This window comes from Lampetra planeri, chromosome 6 (genome assembly GCF_965212315.1).
Source record: "Lampetra planeri chromosome 6, kcLamPlan1.2.h2, whole genome shotgun sequence".
In the NCBI taxonomy this organism is placed as follows: Eukaryota; Metazoa; Chordata; class Hyperoartia; order Petromyzontiformes; family Petromyzontidae; genus Lampetra; species Lampetra planeri.
The window spans coordinates 139,088-160,857 of record NC_136112.1 but is presented as its reverse complement, the minus strand read 5'-3'; the positions used below and the strand labels follow the sequence as shown (position 1 = coordinate 160,857).

Genomic DNA, 21,770 nt, shown 5'->3' with positions numbered 1-21,770 from the left:
GGGGTGCCACCTGTGCGAGAACTAGCATCTGCCGTGTTCGGGTAACGGGAATGCTTCCGTAACGAAATATGGTGGCTTTGTGTTGAACTTTATACCACTATCATCCACCCAGTGCAGTTCCTCTGAACGTCGTCCTACACAGTCCTACACAGTCTATAAAGAGAAGATAGGTCCATACTTGAAAACCTATTCACTCGCCAGATCTGTGAATCTGTGTGGGGTTGAGCCGTGCTCTCGTAGTGGTGCTCCCCCGCGCAGCAAACAGCGGCAGCAGCAGCGAGAGGGGGCCACTGCCGGGCAGCAGGCCACGGCAGAAACATCCAGTGCTGTGCTTTAGAGTCTATGCTGCCCGCCCTCAGCCCGTGCTGACCAGCGCGGCGAGGTATGGTCAAATACCCCCCTACACGACCCAAATGTGGGGCACAGACGTGCCCCATTCAACAGTGGGTTGGGGTCGGCGGCGTTGCAGAATGTGCGGTCCGTACGAGGCTTGCTGACCGGGAAATAAAACAAAACATCCCTCGCTAATTACTCTTCTTTATCCCTCGCTAATATTGTGGCCTTAAGATGGAAATTACAGCGTGCGACGTTTCGGGCAATGAGCCTTCAAAGTGGGCCTGAGGGTGACGAGGAGGCGAGTCTGCACGAAGCGACACCCGCGTGCCCCATGGAGCCCTGATGGACACGTCAAGTTCACGCATCAAGATAAACGATCTCATTAAACGTTAAACATTTGGATGTCTTTTGACAAAACTTTCACGAGCCAAAGTTACGAATACACTAATTTAAATTCAGAGTTTAAATGGTAAAACGGTGATGTGACTCAGGATGCTTATATAGACTGACACGTATATAAGTAGACATCCAGATTAGCAAGTATAACGTGATGCCTGTGTAGACTTGGATATACATTATCCCTCGAGTTAGACGCGATAACATAGCAATACTTTTACATATTGGGAAATATAAGATAATACTCTTATACAGACTGGGAAATACAAGACAGAGCGCTCATACTCTTATACACATTGGGGATTACAAATACGTTGCTTATCCGCACTGGGAATTGTATAAGCGACGGCGCCGCCATTGCGCGGTGACCCCCGACCCCGTCAGCTGAGCGACCATGTCCGGGGACGACGCGGACGGCTCCATCAAGGTAACGAGGGTAACGAGGGTAACGCGGCGTCATCAAGGGTAACGCTGCTCTATCACGGTAACGATGGTAACGCGACTTCATCAAGGTAACATGCAACGAGAGTGACGCGGGTAACGAGTATTGCAAGGCCTCATCAAGCTATCGGGTAACTAGAGTAATGGGTAACTAGAGTAATGGGGGTAACGCTGGTGGTGAGGGTAATGGGGTAACGCTGGTGGCGAGGGTAATTGGGGTAATGCGGCTTCATAAAGGTAACGGGTGACGAGGATAACGCAGATAACGGGGCCTCGGCAATGTAACGAGATGTCTGGAGGGGTAACGAGATGTCTGGTGGGGTAACGAGGTGTCTGGTGGGGTAACGAGATGTCTGGAGGGGTAACGAGATGTCTGGAGGGGTAACGAGGTGTCTGCTGGAGTAACGAGATGTCTGGTGGGGTAACGGGATGCCTGGAGGGGTAACGAGTGTCTGGAGGGGTAACGAGATGTCTGGTGGGGTAACGAGATGTCTGGAGGGGTAACGAGATGTCTGGAGGGGTAACGAGATGTCTGTTGGGGGTAACGAGATGTCTGGAGGGGTAACGAGGTGTCTGGTGGGGTAACGAGATGTCTGGAGGGGTAACGAGGTGTCTGGTGGGGGTAACGAGATGTCTGGAGGGGTAACGAGATGTCTGGAGGGGTAACGAGGTGTCTGGTGGGGTAACGAGATGTCTGGAGTGGTAACGAGGTGTCTGAAGGGGTAACGTGATGTCTGGAGGGGTAACGAGATGTCTGGAGGGGTAACGAGATGTCTGGAGGGGTAACGAGGTGTCTGGTAGGGGTAACGAGATGTCTGGAGGGGTAACGAGATGTCTGGAGGGGTAACGAGGTGTCTGGTGGGGTAGCGAGATGTCTGGAGTGGTAACGAGGTGTCTGGAGGGGTAACAAGATGTCTGGAGGGGTAACGAGGTGTCTGGTGGGGTAACGAGATGTCTGGTGGGGTAACGAGGTGTCTGGAGGGGTAACGAGGTGTCTGGAGTGGTAACGAGGTGTCTGGAGGGGTAACGAGATGTCTGGAGGGGTAACGAGGTGTCTGGTGGGGTAACGAGATGCCTGGAGGGGTAACGAGGTGTCTGGTGGGGTAACGAGATGTCTGGAGGGGTAACGAGGTGTCTGGAGTTGTAACGAGGTGTCTGGAGGGGTAACGAGATGTCTGGAGGGGTAACGAGGTGTCTGGAGGGGTAACGAGGTGTCTGGTGGGGTAACGAGATGTCTGGAGTGGTAACGAGGTGTCTGGAGGGGTAACGAGATGTCTGGAGGGGTAACGAGGTGTCTGGTGGGGTAACGAGGTGTCTGGTGGGGTAACGAGGTGTCTGGAGGGGTAACGAGATGTCTGGAGGGGTAACGAGATGTATGGTGGGGTAACGAGATGTCTGGAGAGGTAACAAGATGTCTGGTCGGGTAACGAGGTGTCTGGTGGGGTAACGAGGTGTTTGGTGGGGTAACGAGGTGTCTGGTGGGGTAACTAGGTGTCTGGTGGGGTAACGAGATGTCTGGCGGGGTAACGAGATGTCTGGTGGGGTAACGAGATGTCTGGAGGGGTAACGAGGTGTCTGGGGGGGTAACGAGGTGTCTGGTGGGGTAACGAGATGTCTGGTGGGGTAACGAGATGTCTGGTGGGGTAACGAGGTGTCTGGAGGGGTAACGAGATGTCTGGAGGGGTAATGAGATGTCTGGTGGGGTAACGAGATGTCTGGTGGGGTAACGAGATGTCTGGTGGGGTAACGAGATGTCTGCTGGGGTAACGAGATGTCTGGTGGGGTAACGAGATGTCTGGTGGGAGCGTCGTTTTACTTGGCCGAGGTATTTCGTACTCTGTGTACTGTTCTGCGATGCGGTACAGTGGAGTGTGTGTTGTTATAAAGTGTGTTGTTATGTAGTGTGGTGTTATGTAGTGTGGTGTTATGTAGTGTGTTGTTATGTAGTGTGTTGTTATGTAGTGTGTTGTTATGTAGTGTGTTGTTATGTAGTGTGTTGTGTGGTGGGGTGATGTCAATCGTGTGTGTGTTGTGTTGTAATGTGAGTGGTGTGTTGTACGTCTTGTGTGGGGATATTGGAATGTGTTGTGTGATGCGTGCTTAGACCTGCATGTGAGGCGCTTTGCAGTTGTGTTGCATGAGCGTTTGTTGTGTGGGTGATGTGTTGTACGTTTGTGTGCGTGTTGTATGTGTGTGGTCTTTATGCAAGTACATGCTGTATGCATGCTATGTTGTGAGTGCTTGTATGTTGCGTCTGTGTTTTTATGTTGTACGTGGGTGTGTGAACCGTCGCGCACACTTTAGATCATTCATTGAATTCTGTAAATGTTTGGACAGCTCGTTTTTCTTAGCCCGAAGAGTTGATGGTCTAAACTGCCACACGAAGATCTCTTGAGCTGGAGGTCTGGGTAGGACTGAGAGTAGACCGCCGTGCCACACACCACTGCGTGTTGTTGAATCTGGAGATTACTTTGTGGGCATCGGGTCCCTCCTGACTTGTGCTTCGCCTCTCCCAGCATACGCCGATTCTCGACGACTACACCATCGTGTGGAACCAGAAACTCGGCTCGGGGATCAGCGGCCCCGTCAGGTACTGCCCGTGTGTCTGCTCATCGCTCTACCATCCTCCTCTCCCTCCGGTCTCTCGTTTCACGCATGGCTTTGCACAGTCACTTGGAATCCAAGCGAGGTCGTCGACCCGGCTCGGCCGCCTGTCGACGATTTCTCTTCTCCAGATAGGTGGACAATCAACACGCCTCCTTCTAGTGTCTGCAACCAGCCAGGTGGCTCGGCGGGAGAGCGAGCGTCTCGCAATCGGAAGGTTTACAGTTCAAATCTCAGTTGGCGTTGACTAAGCCCATCATCCCTCCCTCCAGGGTCGATAAGATGAGTTACATTTTGTGCGGGACTCAACAATGGTTGTCCTCTGGAAAACACTCACCCCCGCCATAGAAATGGGGAATTTCCTCCACTGGCGCAGGGCTGTAAACAGGAGATGAGCAGCGCATAAATTATCGTTTGAGCAGGAATTCACTTTGACCCATATTTTGCCCCTCCACGTAAAAAGGTATTTTTTTTACACATCCCTTCAGCTGCACGGCCTTCTGGGAGTGCATCATTTCAGCAGTATTGGTTCAACACAAGCAATGTCTGGACCGGTTTTATAATTCATTGTCGTATCAGCAGTCAAGGCTTGCTTGAACTAGTGTTGGTGAACATCCAGATATTTATCGACAAGGACACTCTTAGATATTGATCCTAGTTTGACCCAAAACTATACAATACACAACATAAAATAATCATTAGAGTTGTTGTGGAGAATGTAAATACATTAAATATGCAGTCAATATTCCTCCTTCCCATTTAGATATGGAGAACAAATACATGTTATTTTGTTACTTAACCGGTGTGATCTGCTGGATTCGTTCCACGAACCTCTGCAATAAGTGGCGAACGTGCTACTGCCTGAGAATAGACAATATCGACACAATTGGCAAGGAGTGCCGGACTTTGCGTTGCAGTTGGAAACGTTTGCGCTGTGTCCCACAGGCCATGCGTCAAGAAGGCGACCGGGGAGAGATTCGCACTCAAGATTCTGCCGGACCGGCCCAAGGCCCGCAATGAGGTGTCTTATTTGTTATTCATATTCATTATATTGGAGATGCCTTACGCTTACTGATTTTAATGCCCCAAACACTGGGCAACAGGGTGGCATGGTGGTAACATATGGGATTAACAGCAAGAAGGGCCTGGGTGTGATTCCTGACTCGGGCTCCTGTCTGTCTGTATGTTCTTCCCCTGTTCTGCATTTCCTCAGTGTTCATTGGTTTCCTCTAATAGTAAAACGCAACCCAATATAAATGGTATTGGCCAAACATCCCAATGCTGAATGAAACATTACCTAAGAATTACTCAATTGTGATATATGTATGCATTTTGAACTTTTTCACACCATAGATAGCCAACCATGCTCATTGGAAGTGCGGGATGACGGCAACACCGATCTCTCCTGCAGAAACTTAGTAGGACCCTCCAGAAAAAAGAGTCTTGAGACTCGGCTGTCCTGGGTTAACAAGATCAATAATAACACCTGCAATTCTACAACAACAAAAATTTCCCTGGTTTCTCCTCCATCTAAATCACAAATTGATTCTAAGCCATCAATTCTGTGTGATAATTCACTTGCAGCTGTGTTTGACTCACACTACTGTCTGTTTAAAAATACCTGTACAGTAATCGCCCCAAAAACATTTTGATGTTTATGTAATGTAATTTGACTACAAATTGCATTTAAAAGTAATTTGTCTGAGCCGACTTTCATTTTAAAAAATGTTCTGGATTTAATGTTGTTTTATGTGTGTGCATTGTTTTATTTTTTTCACGAATGCAGTGGTGTTCTGATTTTTATTCTATATACGGCAGTCTCCAACCGTTATTCACTCCATCTCTCTGGCCTGTATGTGTGATGAAGAAAGGCCATTGCCTGAAACGCCACCTTTCAAGGCCACAGTGTCATTGACGAACATTTTTTGTTATTTGTGCTTATGCAACAGTGTCAACTTAGTATCTCGAAATTTTTTTATGTTATTGATTTTGTGATGTTGGTGGTGTACATCAGTCAATCTTGCAAATGAGACTCCTCCTAGTTCCATGAGTTTTCACCTGATAAAAAAAATGAACCCACACTAACCAACAAGGTGAAGTACAGTCAAACAACCTCTATGACCTGTGTATTCAGTGTTGTACATGTACCGTCCTTGGTCTATATTGTAAACGCTGCAGTCCAGTCCACACACAGCAGTAAACCGTGGTGCATTGCATGCAAACGTGGAACTTACTAGGCAGCTTTGTGCATGAAGTGACAGGCTAAGGATGCAGCAGAGGTGATGGTGGTGGAAGCGGGAGTGAGTTTTTTTATTGAGCCGCCCTGCTTTACAACGTTGGGCGTCTTGGAGCGCTTCTCACGTGATAAGCAACTTGCATACATCTCAACACATTTTCGAAGGGCACCTGCAGTAGCAGCTGTCCTTGTATCACAAAAGATGACTCTGCACTTGGCCGGCAATCAGGCATTCATCTGTTAATACGGGGCAATGATCGCTGCTTTCTCATCCCACTTGATTAATTTGCAGTGTCATTTTTAGAATTTGTCAAATTTGCACCATGACGCAGGCACACACTGGCCTGCTCGTTTTGAATGACATGAGTGGATCTTGAATGTCTACTTGTGAAGTATACAGTGCGCATCATTTTACGGTTAATACTGTGGTAATAACCAGGGTGGCCCACCAGGTTCGAACCACGAACCTCTTGCAACAAGCGGGACGTGCACTGCCACTGGGCCATGATGGTGATGTGACGCCGGTGTGTGCGATGTGGGTGACCAGATAAAGCTGCACCTGCAGTGCTGTGGCCATCCCAACGTGGTCAAGGTCCATGAGGTGTTCGCCAACTCCATGCAGCTACCACACGAGGCCACGCCCAGGTGAGATAAACCCTGATCATTACCATTATTATAATTATTATCTTTATGTGTGTTAACCCAGGAAAGCTTCGCCGAGTCTTTTTTTTTCGCAGAAAGGGAGTGATCTTGCGATGTGCAATCCCAAATTAATAATATGCAGAAAAGAGGGAGAACATACAAATACTACACAGAAAGGCACCGGAATCAGAAGGTGAACCCCTGTCCTTGCTATGAGGTATGGGTGTTACTACTGCACCATCCCCCCACCCCCCTAACCCATGATGATGAATATATTCGATTCAAATCTATTAATCGATTCAGTCAAAGTGTGTTTCGCGCATCGAGCCACGTGATTCAAGGCGTCAGCCTGGGTAGAGCCGATGCCACCACCACCTCACGTCGTTACCAGCGCGCTCTGCCCTCTGCCAGAGACACGCGGCGACCTCCACTACATGCGCCGACAGCCTCATCCCAACATCTCACCAGACTTGTTGAGACCAATCCAATGCCTGTCTCAGTAATCGGCCGTACCCTATCCTGCACACGGGTCCTACCCACCACAGCCGTTTTGGCCCAATCACAACTACAAAACTCAACTGCCGTATGTTCCCTTCTGGACCTCTGCATTGCTGATCCTATCTTTCCGCAAAATTTCCAGCATTTATCTCAGACACCAGAGTTGAAATGCCAACAACTTCTCTTGGAGCATTTTAGTCAGGGTTCCGCACTCTGATCCACACAGTAATAGAGAGCACACTCCTGCCTCATCAAACACCCCTCTCATCACACACTCATCTCCCATCTCTCCCAAAGTGGTTTCCATGGCCCATCGCAAACCTGCCCTGTATTCCTCTTGAGATTGACTCTACCTGGTGGCAATGGGTTATGGTTAATTGGCTGAAAACATCTTAATATATAGAGGATCACAGATCTTTTAAAATGTTGATGCCGACTCAACACCTGGCTGCTGCTTTCCCACTTATTTGTGGTTCGTCCTCGCGCCTCTGAGTCATTCTCTGTGAGACTGAGTGAATACTCCAAACAGTACAAGTCTAAATTATTCATGATAGCTCTGTGTGTGGTGTTTTCTAGGGCACGGCTTCTGCTGGTGATGGAGATGATGGAGGGTGGGGAGTTATTCAACAGGATCAGCCAGTGCCGCCACTTTACTGAAAAGCAGGCCAGCAAGGTGACGCAGCAGGTGAGAGGTGACACAGCAGGTGGGAGTGTGGCTGAAGAGAGAGACCCCAGCCTTCCTCCATGTTTGTATGTGCGTGTGCGTGATCGTGTGTGCGTGTGTTCACCACAGATCTCTCGGGCACTGCAGCACTGCCACTCTCTGAACATCGCGCACCGTGACCTCAAACCAGAAAACCTCCTCTTCAAAGATAACTCCCTGGTCAGTCTACTCTCCCCCCCCACTCACCCCCCACACCACGCCAACCATTCTTGCTCCAGATACATTGCTCATAGTTTCATTGTTTATAAAACAAAATACACGGGCGCTGCCCCCACAGTGGTGTAATGGTCAGCAGCACACCGGACTTGCAATTCAGGGTGCATTTCTTTGATTCGATGTATGAGTGAGTGTGTGGGTAAGTGCGGGAGTGGTAGTCGGCGGTAGTATAGCGATTGGTGTGCTGCACTACAATCCCAACGACCCGAGTTCGATTCCTGCTCACAGGCAATCCTAGTGACGATTATCTGAACCAGTCCTGGGCCTTCCCGAGTTCAAATCAGCCTTTAATGAGAACCGGGTGCGGTGTGTAAAAACATCGCCGCTGGGGAAACAAAGGCAGTCGGGCGTGGTGCTGGCCACCCACCCCACGTGTACCGCTCTGGCCTTCATAGGTGCTCGCTAACAGCACTTGCCCAAACAGTCTGTTAATGCTATATGGGGGATCTTTGTCTTTAATTGAAGGAGGGAGTTAGTGGGAAGGTGGGTGAGTGAGCATGTGGGAGGGTGAGTGGGTGAGTGTGTGGCAGGGATGGGTGAGTGTGTCGGAGGGTAGTTGATTAAGTGGGTGAGTGAGTGTGCGGAGCGTTCGTGCAACGGTTTGCAATGCGAACCCGGCGACCCGAGTTTGATTCCCGCTCACAGCCAACACCAGTGACAAATATCTGAACCGGTCTTGGGCTTTTTCTTTGTCGACTCAGCCTCAAATGAGTAACTGGCACTATGTGTAAACATTACCACTGGGGAGAAAAAGGGGGTCGGGTGTGGTACTGGCAACCCACCCCCTTGTGTACAGTGCCGGCCTTCATAGGTGCTCGCTAATGGAACTTTCCCCAATAATCTGTTAGAAGCTATACGGGTTATCTTTGTCTTTGGGTGGGTGAGTGAGTAGGAGGGTGCGTGTGTGGGTGGGTGTGTGAAGTATCAACATCCTGGACACCCTTGCAAATGAGGCATTCATAGGATTTAAATGAAGCTCCTCATGCATGTGACCTCCACGATCTGCAGGATGCGCCGCTAAAGCTGTGCGACTTCGGCTTTGCCAAGGTGGACCAGGGCGACCTCATGACCCCGCAGTTCACACCCTACTACGTGGCCCCGCAGGTACAGGCATATGCGTGCGTGTGTGAGTGAGTGGTCGATTCAACTTTAAATGAGTAGCTGGTAATGTGTGTATATTACCAGTACTGGAGAGATAAAGATATCCAAGCTTGGTGTTGACTACCCACCCCCTCGTGTGCCATGATGGCCTTCATAGGCTCTCGCTAACAGCACTTGCCCCAACTGTCTATACGGGGGATATTTGTTTTTGTGCACTCCTGTGTGTGTGATTGGTGTGTGCACATAGGGGGAGAGGTGATGCAGTGGTTAGTACACTATACTTGCCCCAACAGTCTGCTAAGGATTTTGGGGGTAGGTCTTTGTATGCATTGTGATTAGCAGTAACAGTGTTTTGTGTGCTGCACCACAACATTGGCAACCTGAGTTCCATTCCCAGTCACAAATAACATCTGTGGGAGAGTGATACTTAAACCCATACTGGGCCTCTGTTGAGTAGACTCAGCCTTAAATAAGAACTTTATTCAGCATGTAAACATCGGGAGCAGTGGTGAGGATGGGAGCGAGGTGGTGAGTGTAGGAGCATTGTGGTGAGCGTGGGAGTGGTTTGGTGAGCGGGAGCGGTTTGGTGAGCGTAGGAGTATTGTAGTGAGGAGTGTGAGCGTGGGAGCTGTGTGTGTGGTGCAGGTACTGGAAGCACAAAAGCAGCATCGCAAAGAGAAGTCTGGGGTCATCTCCCCAAACGCCACCCCCTACACCTACAACAAGGTGCCGCCCCTGACCCTCACACCTCATCGCTCTCAACAAGATACTATATCTCAACCCTGCTGTTCTCATCCTGCATCCCCTTCACTCCTCACCTCTTGTGTGTGCCTCACCCACGCAAAGATGCAGCTCTGACCCCTGTTTCAGGCTCCCTGGGCTGTGTCCCAGCGCTATAGATGATGGGGATAATTGTGATTGTGGTGATGACGGTGCTGACGATGCTGATGATGATTAAGATGGCGATGGTGGTGATAATCATGATGCTGCTATGCTATATGCCCTGACGATGATTACGATGCTGCTTATACTGATACTGTTAATGCTGTTCCCCATGCGTGCATGCGTGGCAGAGCTGTGACCTGTGGTCTCTGGGCGTCATCATCTACGTGATGCTCTGTGGGTATCCGCCGTTCCATTCGGAGCAGCGTGGGCGGGCCATGCCGCGCGACATGCGGCGCAAGATCATGCAGGGGAAGTTCCACTTTCCAGAGGAGGGATGGAGCCAGATCTCCGAGCCAGCCAAGGACGTCGTGCGCTGGTGACCACACGCACTCGCACATGCACACAAACTCACACACCCTTCACAGCCAAGAACGTCGTGTGCTGGTGAACACACAAAAAGACACACGTGTACATACACATCACGTACAAACTCGCACACGTAATCACAAACTTTTACAAAGCCAAGGACATCTTGTGCTGGTGCCCACACACGTACGCATACGTACATACAAACACACACACAGCCAAGGACGTCATTTGCTTGTAACCACACGTAGAAAAAAACATGCGTGTACATACACGCACAGACTCACTCTCATGCACGGCCAAGGACGTCATGCGCTGGTGACCACACACACATGCATACACACATATTCAAAGACAAATATACCCCATAGAGCTTTTCACAGACTATTGAGGAAAGTGCTATTAGCAAGCACCTATGAAGGTCGGAACGGCACACGAGGGGGTGGGTGGCCAGCACCACGCCCGGCCACCTTTGTGTTCCTCGTGGCGATATTTACACACCACAGCAGGTACTCATTTGAGGCTGAATCGACCTAGGGGAGGCCTAGAACGGGTTTAATATTTGCCACTTATGGGTCATGAGCGTGAATCACACTGAAATCACCAGGTTCGTAGTGCAATGTGCTTATGTTGCCACACACACACAAAGGCACTTACACATGCATACACATACATGCATACAGATGCACAGTCAGACATTTTGACGCACACGCAATCTAAAGGTAAAGCTTGTAAATTGACGAAGCAATGTGTGTGTCTTTGTTGTGTGTGTCTGTGTTGTTGTGCGTGTGTGTGTGTGTGCGCATGGTGAAGCCTGCTGAAGGTGAAGGCGGAGGAGAGGCTGAGTGTGGAGGGCGTGCTCGCCCACCGCTGGCTGACGTCCACCGAGGCGATGGACAACGTGCTGCCCTCCCTCCACCTCCTCATGGACAAGGCACGTACAGGCTCCCATCACGTGTCGGTGCATGCGTTCGTCCAGTCCCGTGTCGGTGCATGCGTTAGTACGATCTTGTGTTGGTGCATGCGTTTGTTCAGTCCTGTGTCGGTGCATGCGTTAGTACGATCCTGTGTTGGTGTGTGCGTTAGTACGATTCTGTTTTGGTGCGTACGTGTGTGTTGGTAGTTTTAGTAACACACAATGGTGTGCAGCACTGTGTGTACAGAATATCTCAGCCTTATCCGGACCACCAGCTCAAAATAACCTAATACGTGGCCATGTCAGATGGAGCATCAGCTAAAAGAGTTGCAAACATTAGGCCATCCCAAAAGAGAGTAGTGAAACAGACACAATTCTCGACTGGTTTCTTCCTCATTAGGACTCATCAGTCCAGTAATCAATGTTAGCTGGTGCCATCTTCCTCTGCTAGTGAGTGGGTATTGAAGGTGCTGTTTGCTGCGTGTTGGGGCTGCCGGAGTCGGTGTGGCAGGAGGGAGAGACCCCAACCCTGTGTGCGCATGTGCCTGTGTAGGTTGAGATGGGAATCAGAATTGCAGTGGCTCGTGCTGCACTTTGCTGCAAATCCAGCGACCCTAATTCAATTCTTATACATGGTCAACATCAGCGATCAATATCGTAACCGGTCCTAGACCTATCTTAGTTCAATTCAGCATTAAATAAGGACCTGCTGCAGTATGTTAACAGCATCACAGGGGAGACATAGGCGGACGGATGTGGGGCCACCTACCCCCTGTGCCGTGCCGGCCTTCACGAGTGAGTGTGTGCAGGTGTATGCATGTGAAGGTATGTAGATGTATGTGAGCATGGGGAGCGAAGCACAGTGGTTAGTGCACTTGCTCCCACAGTCTGTTAAAGGCTACGTGGGGGACCTTTGTCTTTGTGCAGGTAGCGATGGCCGAGCTGCAGCAGGCGCACGCAGACGCGCTGGCCAGCATGCGCATGCCCGAGCTCAGCGTCTCGCTCAAGCCGCTCACCTGCGTCAACAACCCTATCCTGCGCAAGCGCAAGCTACTCCGGTACCAGCACTCCTCCTTCGTCCGTGCGCTGGCGTGGGTTTGGCGCCGGTGCAGCGCGAGTTTTGCCATTGGTCCTTTCCACCACCAACGCCACCTCTCCCCAAGCCTAACATCCACTGCAGAGCATCACCACTTCTCTGCATCACCCATGACCATCCCTGTCTACCAAATTGACTGTTTCATCTCTTCCTTACTGTTGTAGGGCTGTTACAGAGAGCCCGTTTTGCATGGCAGCCTATGGTAAACAAGCACAGTGGGCGGGGCTACGTCAGTGCACGGGCAGGTGCCCTCTACGACGTCCGCGCTTCGGACGTTACGATCCCCCGGGGCCCCACCCCTCAGGGAGGGGGGTGTATAAAAGGGGAATGTATCGGGGGGCTCGGGAGTGATGTTTAGCTAAAGAAGAGGAGGCGGAAGACGTCTGAGATAGAGCCCTGGACTCCCCCTGGTACGCCGTCCTTATCAGGACCGCGCAGGCTCGAGCCAGTGGCGTGGTACCAGAGCCAGAGCCAGTGCTGGTCTGGACTCTGGGTACCGGGCCCGACTGACCAGTGTCGGGCCAAGATAGCCTCCCCTAGCCCATTAGTGGAGGACTCAGAGGCAGGCTAGGGTTAGCTAGAGAGGTGTGTCCTCAGATAGACGGGTGAGGGGGCCGATACCCCCTCAAATGTGTATGTCACAACGTTGGTGTTAAATAAACAAGTGTGCCTCCAACTCCGGTGTGAACGAGTCGTGAGCGTTACTACATCTGGCGTCAGAAGTGAAACAAAGTACGAACATGGATACACGCCGGACGACTCGAGTCGGGGTACCAGAGGCAGAAGACACCACTGCAGTCGGAGGGCCCGAGACGGCTGAAGATGCCATCGACCAGCCGGGGCTGGGCGCATCCACGCCACAGCAGCTGGAGGAAGGGGAGCCGTCGATGGAGGGGCTGAGGGAGGCGCACGCGAAGCTGACCGAGCTGCTGTACGCCGCAGCCGCCATGCTCGACACCATCACGCAGCTGGGGGCTGCGGGACCGCCACGGGGCAACGGCAGCCGACGATCACAGCGCCTTCCCGCCATTTCCACGGAGCAACATTTTGAAACTCCCGCCATCGCTGCAGCTGCTGTTGAGGGCGTGGCCGCTCTAAGCATCGCGTCCAACGGCGGGAGTACAGTACCTGCCGCGTCACCACGGGTGCGACCGGCGATGCCATCGCTGCTTCGGGCCGACGCTGAGTCGAGTGAGGGAGACGAGGGAGCGCGATCGTCCTCTGCAGCCGCTGCCTTACATCAGCGACTGCCGCCGCTCAAAGAATTTGTGGGCGAGGAGGGCGACTGGGGCGGCTTCCAGCGGCGCTTCCTTGCTCTCCAGGAGATGGCACAGTGGACAGACGCCGAGGCTCTCCGAGCACTGCCAGCACTCCTCGACAGCGACGCCCTCGCCACACTAACATCGGCAACGAAGGAGAGGCGTTCCACGCTGCGGAAGGCGATGCAAGTGCTGTCCGCTGTGTATGGGCCACCATCGGACTGTCGTCAACTCTTTTACGATCGCCAGCGGGGGACGAAGGAGTCGCCCCTGGCGTACCGTACAAGCCTCCTGGCGCTGGCAAAGGAAGCCTTTCCACGAATGGACGACGAGGGGATCGACGCCATGGTGACAGAAAAGATACTTTTGCTGGCGGACGACTTAGACATCGTCATTGTCGCACAGGACGATGCAGAAATGTGCTCCCTCCAAGCGGCCCGTCTCCTCCACGCAAACCTGTCCTCTCAACGACGGAAGGCCAGCAAGGCGGCGAGCGGGCGCGCCGTCGCTGCGGTCACCCTCCCGGCGGAAGAGGTTTGCGCCATCAACCATCGACGGCAGCACGGAGCGGGAGCGCGGGGGGACCGGACCGGTTCAAGCCATCTACAACGTCCATCGTCGCCACCAGCGCTTCCACGCTGCTACAACTGCGGCATCCGGGGCCACGTCGCCTCGGGGTGCCGCTCTCCTCGGCAGCGCGGGACGACACCTCAACGGGACGCCGGCCCTCGTCACAAGCTCCACCATCATAATCCGGCGAGTCGCGGCACCCCTCACGTTTGGCCCACGCACACGCCCGTCGCACACTTAAACACCGCAGCGAAGGGGGGGCCAATATCGCGTACCATGGCACCAACACGCACCGCTCTGGGTACTCACATTGAACCCAGCCAGTGGTCCGTGTTGGCCCATCGGGTTGTAGCCGCGTCGTCGGGGTCGTCGGCCGTTGTGGGTCACATCGATGGGGTGGAGGTTCGCATCTTGGTCGATACAGGAGCATCGGCGACCATTATTTCGGAGTTGATTTATAACATTCTCCCTGCCCAGAGCCGTCCTTTGATGCCTGTTAATGTGCCATTCTTTGCTGCTAACGGGGGTTCACTTGGCATCATCGGACAAATTCGAGCCCAAATTTGTGTCGGGGATATTAAATTATCTGGGCCGATTTTTGTTTCCTCCTCGCTGGCGGTTCCGTGCCTGCTGGGGACGGATTTCCTGGCCAAAATGCCGATTAGGATATTAATCGACCAGGGATGCATTGAGCTCCCATCGGGCCGACGCATGGCGTTTTTGCCATCCCCCGCTACGAGCCGGACGGCGTTCGCGACGGTGCCGGCGTTCGTAGATAGAACGGTGCGCGTTCCTCCGGGGGCGCAAATGTTAATTCCTTTGAGACTTCGGCGGCCCTTCGCTAAGGGCATTGGGGCTCAAGGGGTTTTGCTGGGACCGTCTAGGGCCGGGGTCAGTGGACCTAATTTACTCCCGGCCCAGACCATAGTGAGAGGGGATGGAGAACCCTTCATCGCGGTCCTCAATGTGGGCTCGCAGACGGTGGTGGTCCCACAGGGGACCGTGCTTGCTCACGCAACGCCGGTGCCCTGTGAGGAACCCGTCGCGAGTCATGTCGGCGCTGCCCCTGCACCGCGACCACATTCAGACAGCGATGAAGGGTGGCTCGAGGCGCTTTGCGCGGGATCGACGGACCTGTCAAATTTAGAGCGCCAACGTCTTAAGACACTACTGAGGGAATTTTCCGACGTTTTCAGTCGGGATAAATACGATTTGGGCTGCACTCATCTGCTGCGTCACCATATTGATACGGGTGACAGCGCGCCAATACGCCAAAATCCTTTTCGGTTGAGTCCCGCCGAAAAGGACCATGTCAAATCGGCTGTTGATGACATGCTAGCCGCCGACATAATTTCTCCCTCCAACAGCCCTTGGGGAGCGCCGATCGTCCTGGTTAAGAAGCAGGACGGTTCGTTGCGGTTTTGCGTTGACTTTCGGCGCCTTAATAAAATTACGGTTGCCGACGCATACCCGCTCCCACGGATGGACGAATCGCTTGACGCCTTGGCGGGAGCGCGATTCTTCTCCACATTGGACTTACTTTCGGGATTCTGGCAGCTTCCTCTGGACGATGATTCAAAGCCTAAAACTGCTTTCCGTACTCCGCACGGCCTGTTTCAATTCAACCGGTTGCCGATGGGCTTACACTCAGCGCCGGCAACTTTCCAGCGGTTGATGGAATTGGTTTTGGCTGGATTGCAATGGGAGTCGTGCCTGATTTATTTGGATGACGTCATTGTCTTTGGCAAAACTTTTGAGGAACATCTCCAGAGGTTGCGGGCGGTTTTCCTAAAGATGCGGGCTGCTAATTTGAAATTTAAGCCCCAAAAATGCCATTTGTTACGCGAGTCGGTGCGTTATTTGGGGCACATCGTGGGGCGCTCAGGTATTTCTACCGATCCCGCCAAAACGCAGTGTGTAAGCTCCTGGCCGACTCCCACCTCAGTGGGAGAGGTTAGGAGTTTTATTGGGTTTGCGTCGTATTATAGACGCTTCGTCGCTAATTTTGCGACTATCGCCAAACCCCTACATGCTTTAACATCTAAAGGGGTTCGGTTTTGCTGGGGTCAGGAGGAGGAGGCTGCTTTTTGCTCCCTTCGGGATGCTTTGGTAAACGCTCCTCCCCTGATTTACCCTGATTTTTCAAAACCGTTCTTGCTCGACACCGATGCGAGCAACACGGGTATTGGGGGCGTGCTCTCCCAGGTGGTTGACGGCGTGGAACATGTGGTTGCGTACGGCAGTCGGGTGTTGTCTCCAGCGGAGCAACGGTATTGTGTCACCCGTAGGGAACTGTTGGCAATTGTCCATTTCGTCCAACAGTATCGCCCATATCTGTACGGTCGGCATTTCACCGTCCGCACAGATCATGCGGCACTGCAGTACGCCCTGAGGGTCCAACAGCCATCGGGACAATTGTCCCGATGGTTGGAGGTCCTCCAGGATTACGATTTCCAAACCACATACCGTAAGGGCGTTCGCCACACCAACGCGGACGCTCTGTCACGCTTGCCAACCACCTCCGAGTGTGCATGCCTCCTGGGGTCTGGACGTTGCAGGCCTCCAGGGGACACATCGGTACCTGTCTTGGCGGCCGCCAACGACGACGATGCAATGGTTCCTAATTCGATCGAACAACAGGGCAAAGATTCCCTGTTGGGGTTGCCCGTCATTGAATGGGGGCGCCTCCAGATGGAGGATGTCTCCCTCCTCGGGTGGCGACGTCGCGTTGGCGGTGCGGCGGGGGGAAAAAGAGGTGGTTCCGACGCATGGGAAATGTGCCAAGGTCTGCTAATGCATTGGGACGGGAAGTCACGTCGACATCGGCTGGTTGTCCCTACTGGGTTGCGGGGTAGGGTGGTATGGGCCGCTCATGAGCGCCTCCTACACCTGGGGACCCAAAAGACTCTCGCCTTGCTGCAACTTGATTTTTACTGGCCTGGCATGACGAGGGATGTGGGGGATTTGTTGGGATCGTGCCCTCAATGTGCACAACGCAAACCGCCGGCACGGGAGTCTAACCCGCCCTTGCAATCGATCAAAGTGTCCAGGATAAACGAGCTGGTCGCTCTGGACATTTTGGGACCATTCCCCGCCACCCCCAGAGGGAATAGATATTTGTTGACGGGTGTCGAGTATTTTACACGCTGGCCTATGGCCTGGCCTTTGGCCAACCAGTCGGCAGCAGCCATCGTGGAGGCCTTTGTTCAGGGTTATGTCCTGGACAAAGGTGCTCCGGAGAGGCTGCTGACCGACCAGGGCAGAAATTTTTCCGGTAAACTACTCAGACAAGTCTGCGATCTCCTGGGCACAAAGAAAATTCGGACCTCCCCATATCACCCACAAACTGACGGGATGGTCGAACGTTTGCATCGCACCATCTCGTCCATGTTATCACAACAAGTTTCGGACTCGCAAACGGATTGGGACCTACAAATTCAGGGGGTCTTGGCGGCGTACCGGATGGCACCCCATGCGGCTACGGGGTTTTCTCCCTTTTACCTCATGTACGGCCGAGAACCAGACCCGCCTGTTCGTGCCCAGTTGCGGATCCCCGTGCCGCAGGGAAAAACTAATCTGGCTGACCACGTTAAATTTAATCTGGACAAATTGACCGAGGCACGGGATGCTGCAATGCAAAACTCTGACCTCCGTCAGAAGGCAAATGAGCGCCTCAGATTGAGTCGAGCGCACATGCTGCAGTGGAAGCCGGGGGACAAGGCATGGTTGCACTGCCCCCAGGTGCCACTGGCAACCTCCTCTAAACTTGTGCGGCCGTGGCGGGGCCCTGTGGAAGTGGTGGAGGTGTTACGTCCGCAGTGCGTGCGCATCAAGTGGGGGAAGCGGCGATGGTTCGTGCACCCCTCCAGATTAAAACCCTTCGCTGCGGTACACGACCCCACTTCACACGCGCGTGGCCAAACATGTGGGGGGTCGGCCGACTTGCTGGGTCCGTCTCTGTCGCTCTCACCTGATGCCTTGCCGGCTGTGCCACCTTCAGGAGCATCAGGAGTGACGGGCTCACGCCCGATCACCCCTCCTGCGGATACCGAGGGTCACGCGGAGTCAGAGGAATGCTCACCTCAAGACGGACAGTCGCCACCTGATGGTCCGCCACGCGGGGTTACCCCGTGTGAGGGGCCCGCTGCAAGGACGCGCGCTAAAATGCGCAAACTGTTGTGAGGCCGGAAAATGTGTACATAGCTGTTGTGTTTATTGGCTGTTGTGTGGATGGTGTGTTTCCCGCTCCTCGGATATACATATGTTGGGTTCACCGTTTGTTGTGTGTGCGGGGTGGGTTCCCTGCTGGTTGTATATAAGCTGTTTTTTTTACGGAATTCGTATTTATTCGGGGGGGTGCGACGGGTTGTTTCTCATCTTGTTGTTGTGTCTTGTTCTGGTTCCTGTTATGGTTCAAAAATAGTGAGGCACACGTCAGGGGGTGAAGGCACCTTTATTGTCAAATTTTGTATGTTGGCAGCCGGGACGGCTGCATGCTATGTGGGGGGGAGTGATGTAGGGCTGTTACAGAGAGCCCGTTTTGCATGGCAGCCTATGGTAAACAAGCACAGTGGGCGGGGCTACGTCAGTGCACGGGCAGGTGCCCTCTACGACGTCCGCGCTTCGGACGTTACGATCCCCCGGGGCCCCACCCCTCAGGGAGGGGGGTGTATAAAAGGGGAATGTATCGGGGGGCTCGGGAGTGATGTTTAGCTAAAGAAGAGGAGGCGGAAGACGTCTGAGATAGAGCCCTGGACTCCCCCTGGTACGCCGTCCTTATCAGGACCGCGCAGGCTCGAGCCAGTGGCGTGGTACCAGAGCCAGAGCCAGTGCTGGTCTGGACTCTGGGTACCGGGCCCGACTGACCAGTGTCGGGCCAAGATAGCCTCCCCTAGCCCATTAGTGGAGGACTCAGAGGCAGGCTAGGGTTAGCTAGAGAGGTGTGTCCTCAGATAGACGGGTGAGGGGGCCGATACCCCCTCAAATGTGTATGTCACAACGTTGGTGTTAAATAAACAAGTGTGCCTCCAACTCCGGTGTGAACGAGTCGTGAGCGTTACTACACTGTGTTCATTCACCACTGTGCAGGTGACGACAACACACCCACTCAATCACTTCCACTCACACTCACCACACTCACTACACTGCAGGTCACAACACTTCTGTTTCTCCTTCTTTCCTCACACTGCTTCAAGAAACGTGTTAATTCTTATTAATTGAGACACTGACAGTTTCAGCCTTATCCAGACCACCAGCTCAAAACAACACACAAATGGGTGCGGCTCTCAAGACGTTGTGCGCCGTGTACCGTTCCACCAGGACCCAGCTGTGTGAGGGCAGCGCTGGGGGAGCAGAGTGCCCCCAGGGCAAGGAGGATAGTTGCAGCTGCCCCGAAGGCCCCTCTTCAGGGGCCCCATTCCCAGAGGACCCCTCCACAGTGGCCCCGTGCCCCCCTGACGCGGACCGTGGGGCCAGCTGCCCCGGGGGGGTGGAGGACGTGGCGGTGGAGAAACTGAGGGATGTCATCGCGCAATGCATCCTCCCGCAAGGAGGTGCGATGCACGGATGCACTCGACACGCTCACTCGCTCACCTACAGACATGTGTTCGCTCACCCACAAGCTCACACCCTCGACTCCATGATCGCCTGCACGCTCACCTTACCCACATGCTCAACCACGTGCTCACGTGCATGATTACCTGCATGATCACCCACACACTGACCCACGTGATCACCTGCACACTGACCTGACACCCACTCCCCCTGAACCACTCGTATGCTCACCTCCAGCACACTCACACATTCACTTGGTGTGTTCACTCGACTGTTTGAACTAGTCGAGCGAGCACGACGAGAGGGGGGAGACGACTTCACCTCACGATTTGTTACTTCCACTGCTGCTGCTACTCCTGCGTAGATGAGGATGAGGGCGGTGACGAAGGCGTCGTCCGCGCGCTGCACGATGCCTGGAGCTACAACCGAGACTGTCGCCTCCTGCGAGATGCATTGCACGAGGCCAGCTGGAATGGTACAGCCACGCTCAACCACTCGATCACCTGTTCACTCAACCACACCCTCACCAATTCACACTTAACCACCCACTCAACTACACTAACCACGCGCAATGAAACACGTTCAACCATAAACACTCACCCCCACTCAGCCATGCACTGCACCATGGTCAACCATGCTGAACCACACTTTAAACCACATATAATAAGCCACACACATTCAACTGTTCACTCAACCAGGAGTTTGGCTGCACAGAACCACACACACACATAACCAGACTCAACCACAATTAATCCTCCACACTGATTGACACTCAACCATACATACCCACTGCTTTCACGTGTATGTTTTGGGCAGTACGAAGTTCTACACTCTTTAATATGGAGTTCATAGCCGCAGGCGTCCGGGAACGACTGCCTCGACGGAACGAATTAGAGGCCGAGCTGGGATCCAGCACTGAGTAACGTCGAGTTACGCAGTTCCATAGCTCACTCTTGCATACACAACGTTCCTGGTCTCTTTGAGTTTTCACCTGGTTCAACCATAACCTTGACATGTTGGTGGCAAGGTGGCACAGTGGCAAGACATCCACAGAAAGAAGGGCCTGGGTTTGATTCCTGGCTCGGGTGTTTTTCTGTGTAGTTTTTGTGTTCTCCCCCTATTATGCATGGGTTTCCTCCAGTTTACGTTTTTTCCCATAGCTAAAATGAAACCCATAATGTAACCAGAATGGGCCAAAACAACCGCATTGCCAAAAACATATCTGCATATTACTCAATTGGGATTACACACAGCAGCAACATCGCCCCTTGCTGCAAAAAATTGTCAAAACCCTCCTAAAAAAGAGTCAGTAGGGTTTTCCTGGGTAAACAAGCGGAATCATAATCGTCATGTTGTACAAAACACAAACATGTCTGTCAGTCACTGTCTCTTCCCAGCATTCTGATCATCTTCCTCCCAACTAATGTCACATCCGGCGCAAGACATCAGGCGGGAGAGGCCCAGCACCCCTTGCAGTGGGGGGGGTGGAAAAGGGAAGGGTGTGTGAGGAGGGGTGCAGGAGGTTGTCACGTGCAAGGGGGGGCACCTGGGGGTGAAGGGGGGCTGTTGCTCAGCCATGGATGCTTCCACTAGTGGTGAATAAGTCATATTTCCGTCCACAGGGATGCGCTTCACGGAAAAAGTCGACCGGTTACATCTCGCCGAGCTCCTCAAGCAGGTGATCGCGGAAAAAACCAGCCAGAGCTAGCCCCCCCCTCTGCCCCGGCGCTCCCCCAATACCGTTGCCCCCTTCCTGATCGCCACGTGCATCATCCACCCTGGCTCCCACTCAACCCCGCGTCCACCCACCCTCACTCCCACCCCAAGCCCTACCTCTGCTGGCCGGTGTATTTTAGTTTAAATTATGACCACTTGAATGAATTATGTATTATGATATTATTTGGTAAAATAATCTTATGCACTGAAAGAGG

General features: G+C 52.9%; 1 protein-coding gene across 2 annotated transcripts; it reads left to right on the top strand.

Moving 5' to 3' along the window:
• Positions 1-52: 52 nt before the first annotated feature.
• On the top strand, positions 53-21,769 carry MAPKAPK5 (MAPK activated protein kinase 5). Of its 2 annotated transcripts, none has more exons than XM_078595123.1 (14): positions 53-1,159; positions 3,690-3,763; positions 4,723-4,798; positions 6,561-6,658; positions 7,730-7,838; positions 7,947-8,036; positions 9,102-9,197; positions 9,840-9,920; positions 10,268-10,455; positions 11,259-11,379; positions 12,289-12,419; positions 19,606-19,838; positions 20,204-20,314; positions 21,462-21,769. In XM_078595123.1, exons 1-14 carry the CDS (start codon positions 1,127-1,129, stop codon positions 21,545-21,547), a joined length of 1,527 nt encoding a protein of 508 aa, XP_078451249.1. In that variant the 5' UTR covers positions 53-1,126; the 3' UTR covers positions 21,548-21,769. The 2 variants fall into 2 exon arrangements, with proteins under 2 accessions (XP_078451249.1, XP_078451248.1); XM_078595122.1 differs by having other exon boundaries at positions 11,259-11,383; positions 12,293-12,419.
• The last annotated feature ends 1 nt before the right edge of the window (position 21,770 follows it).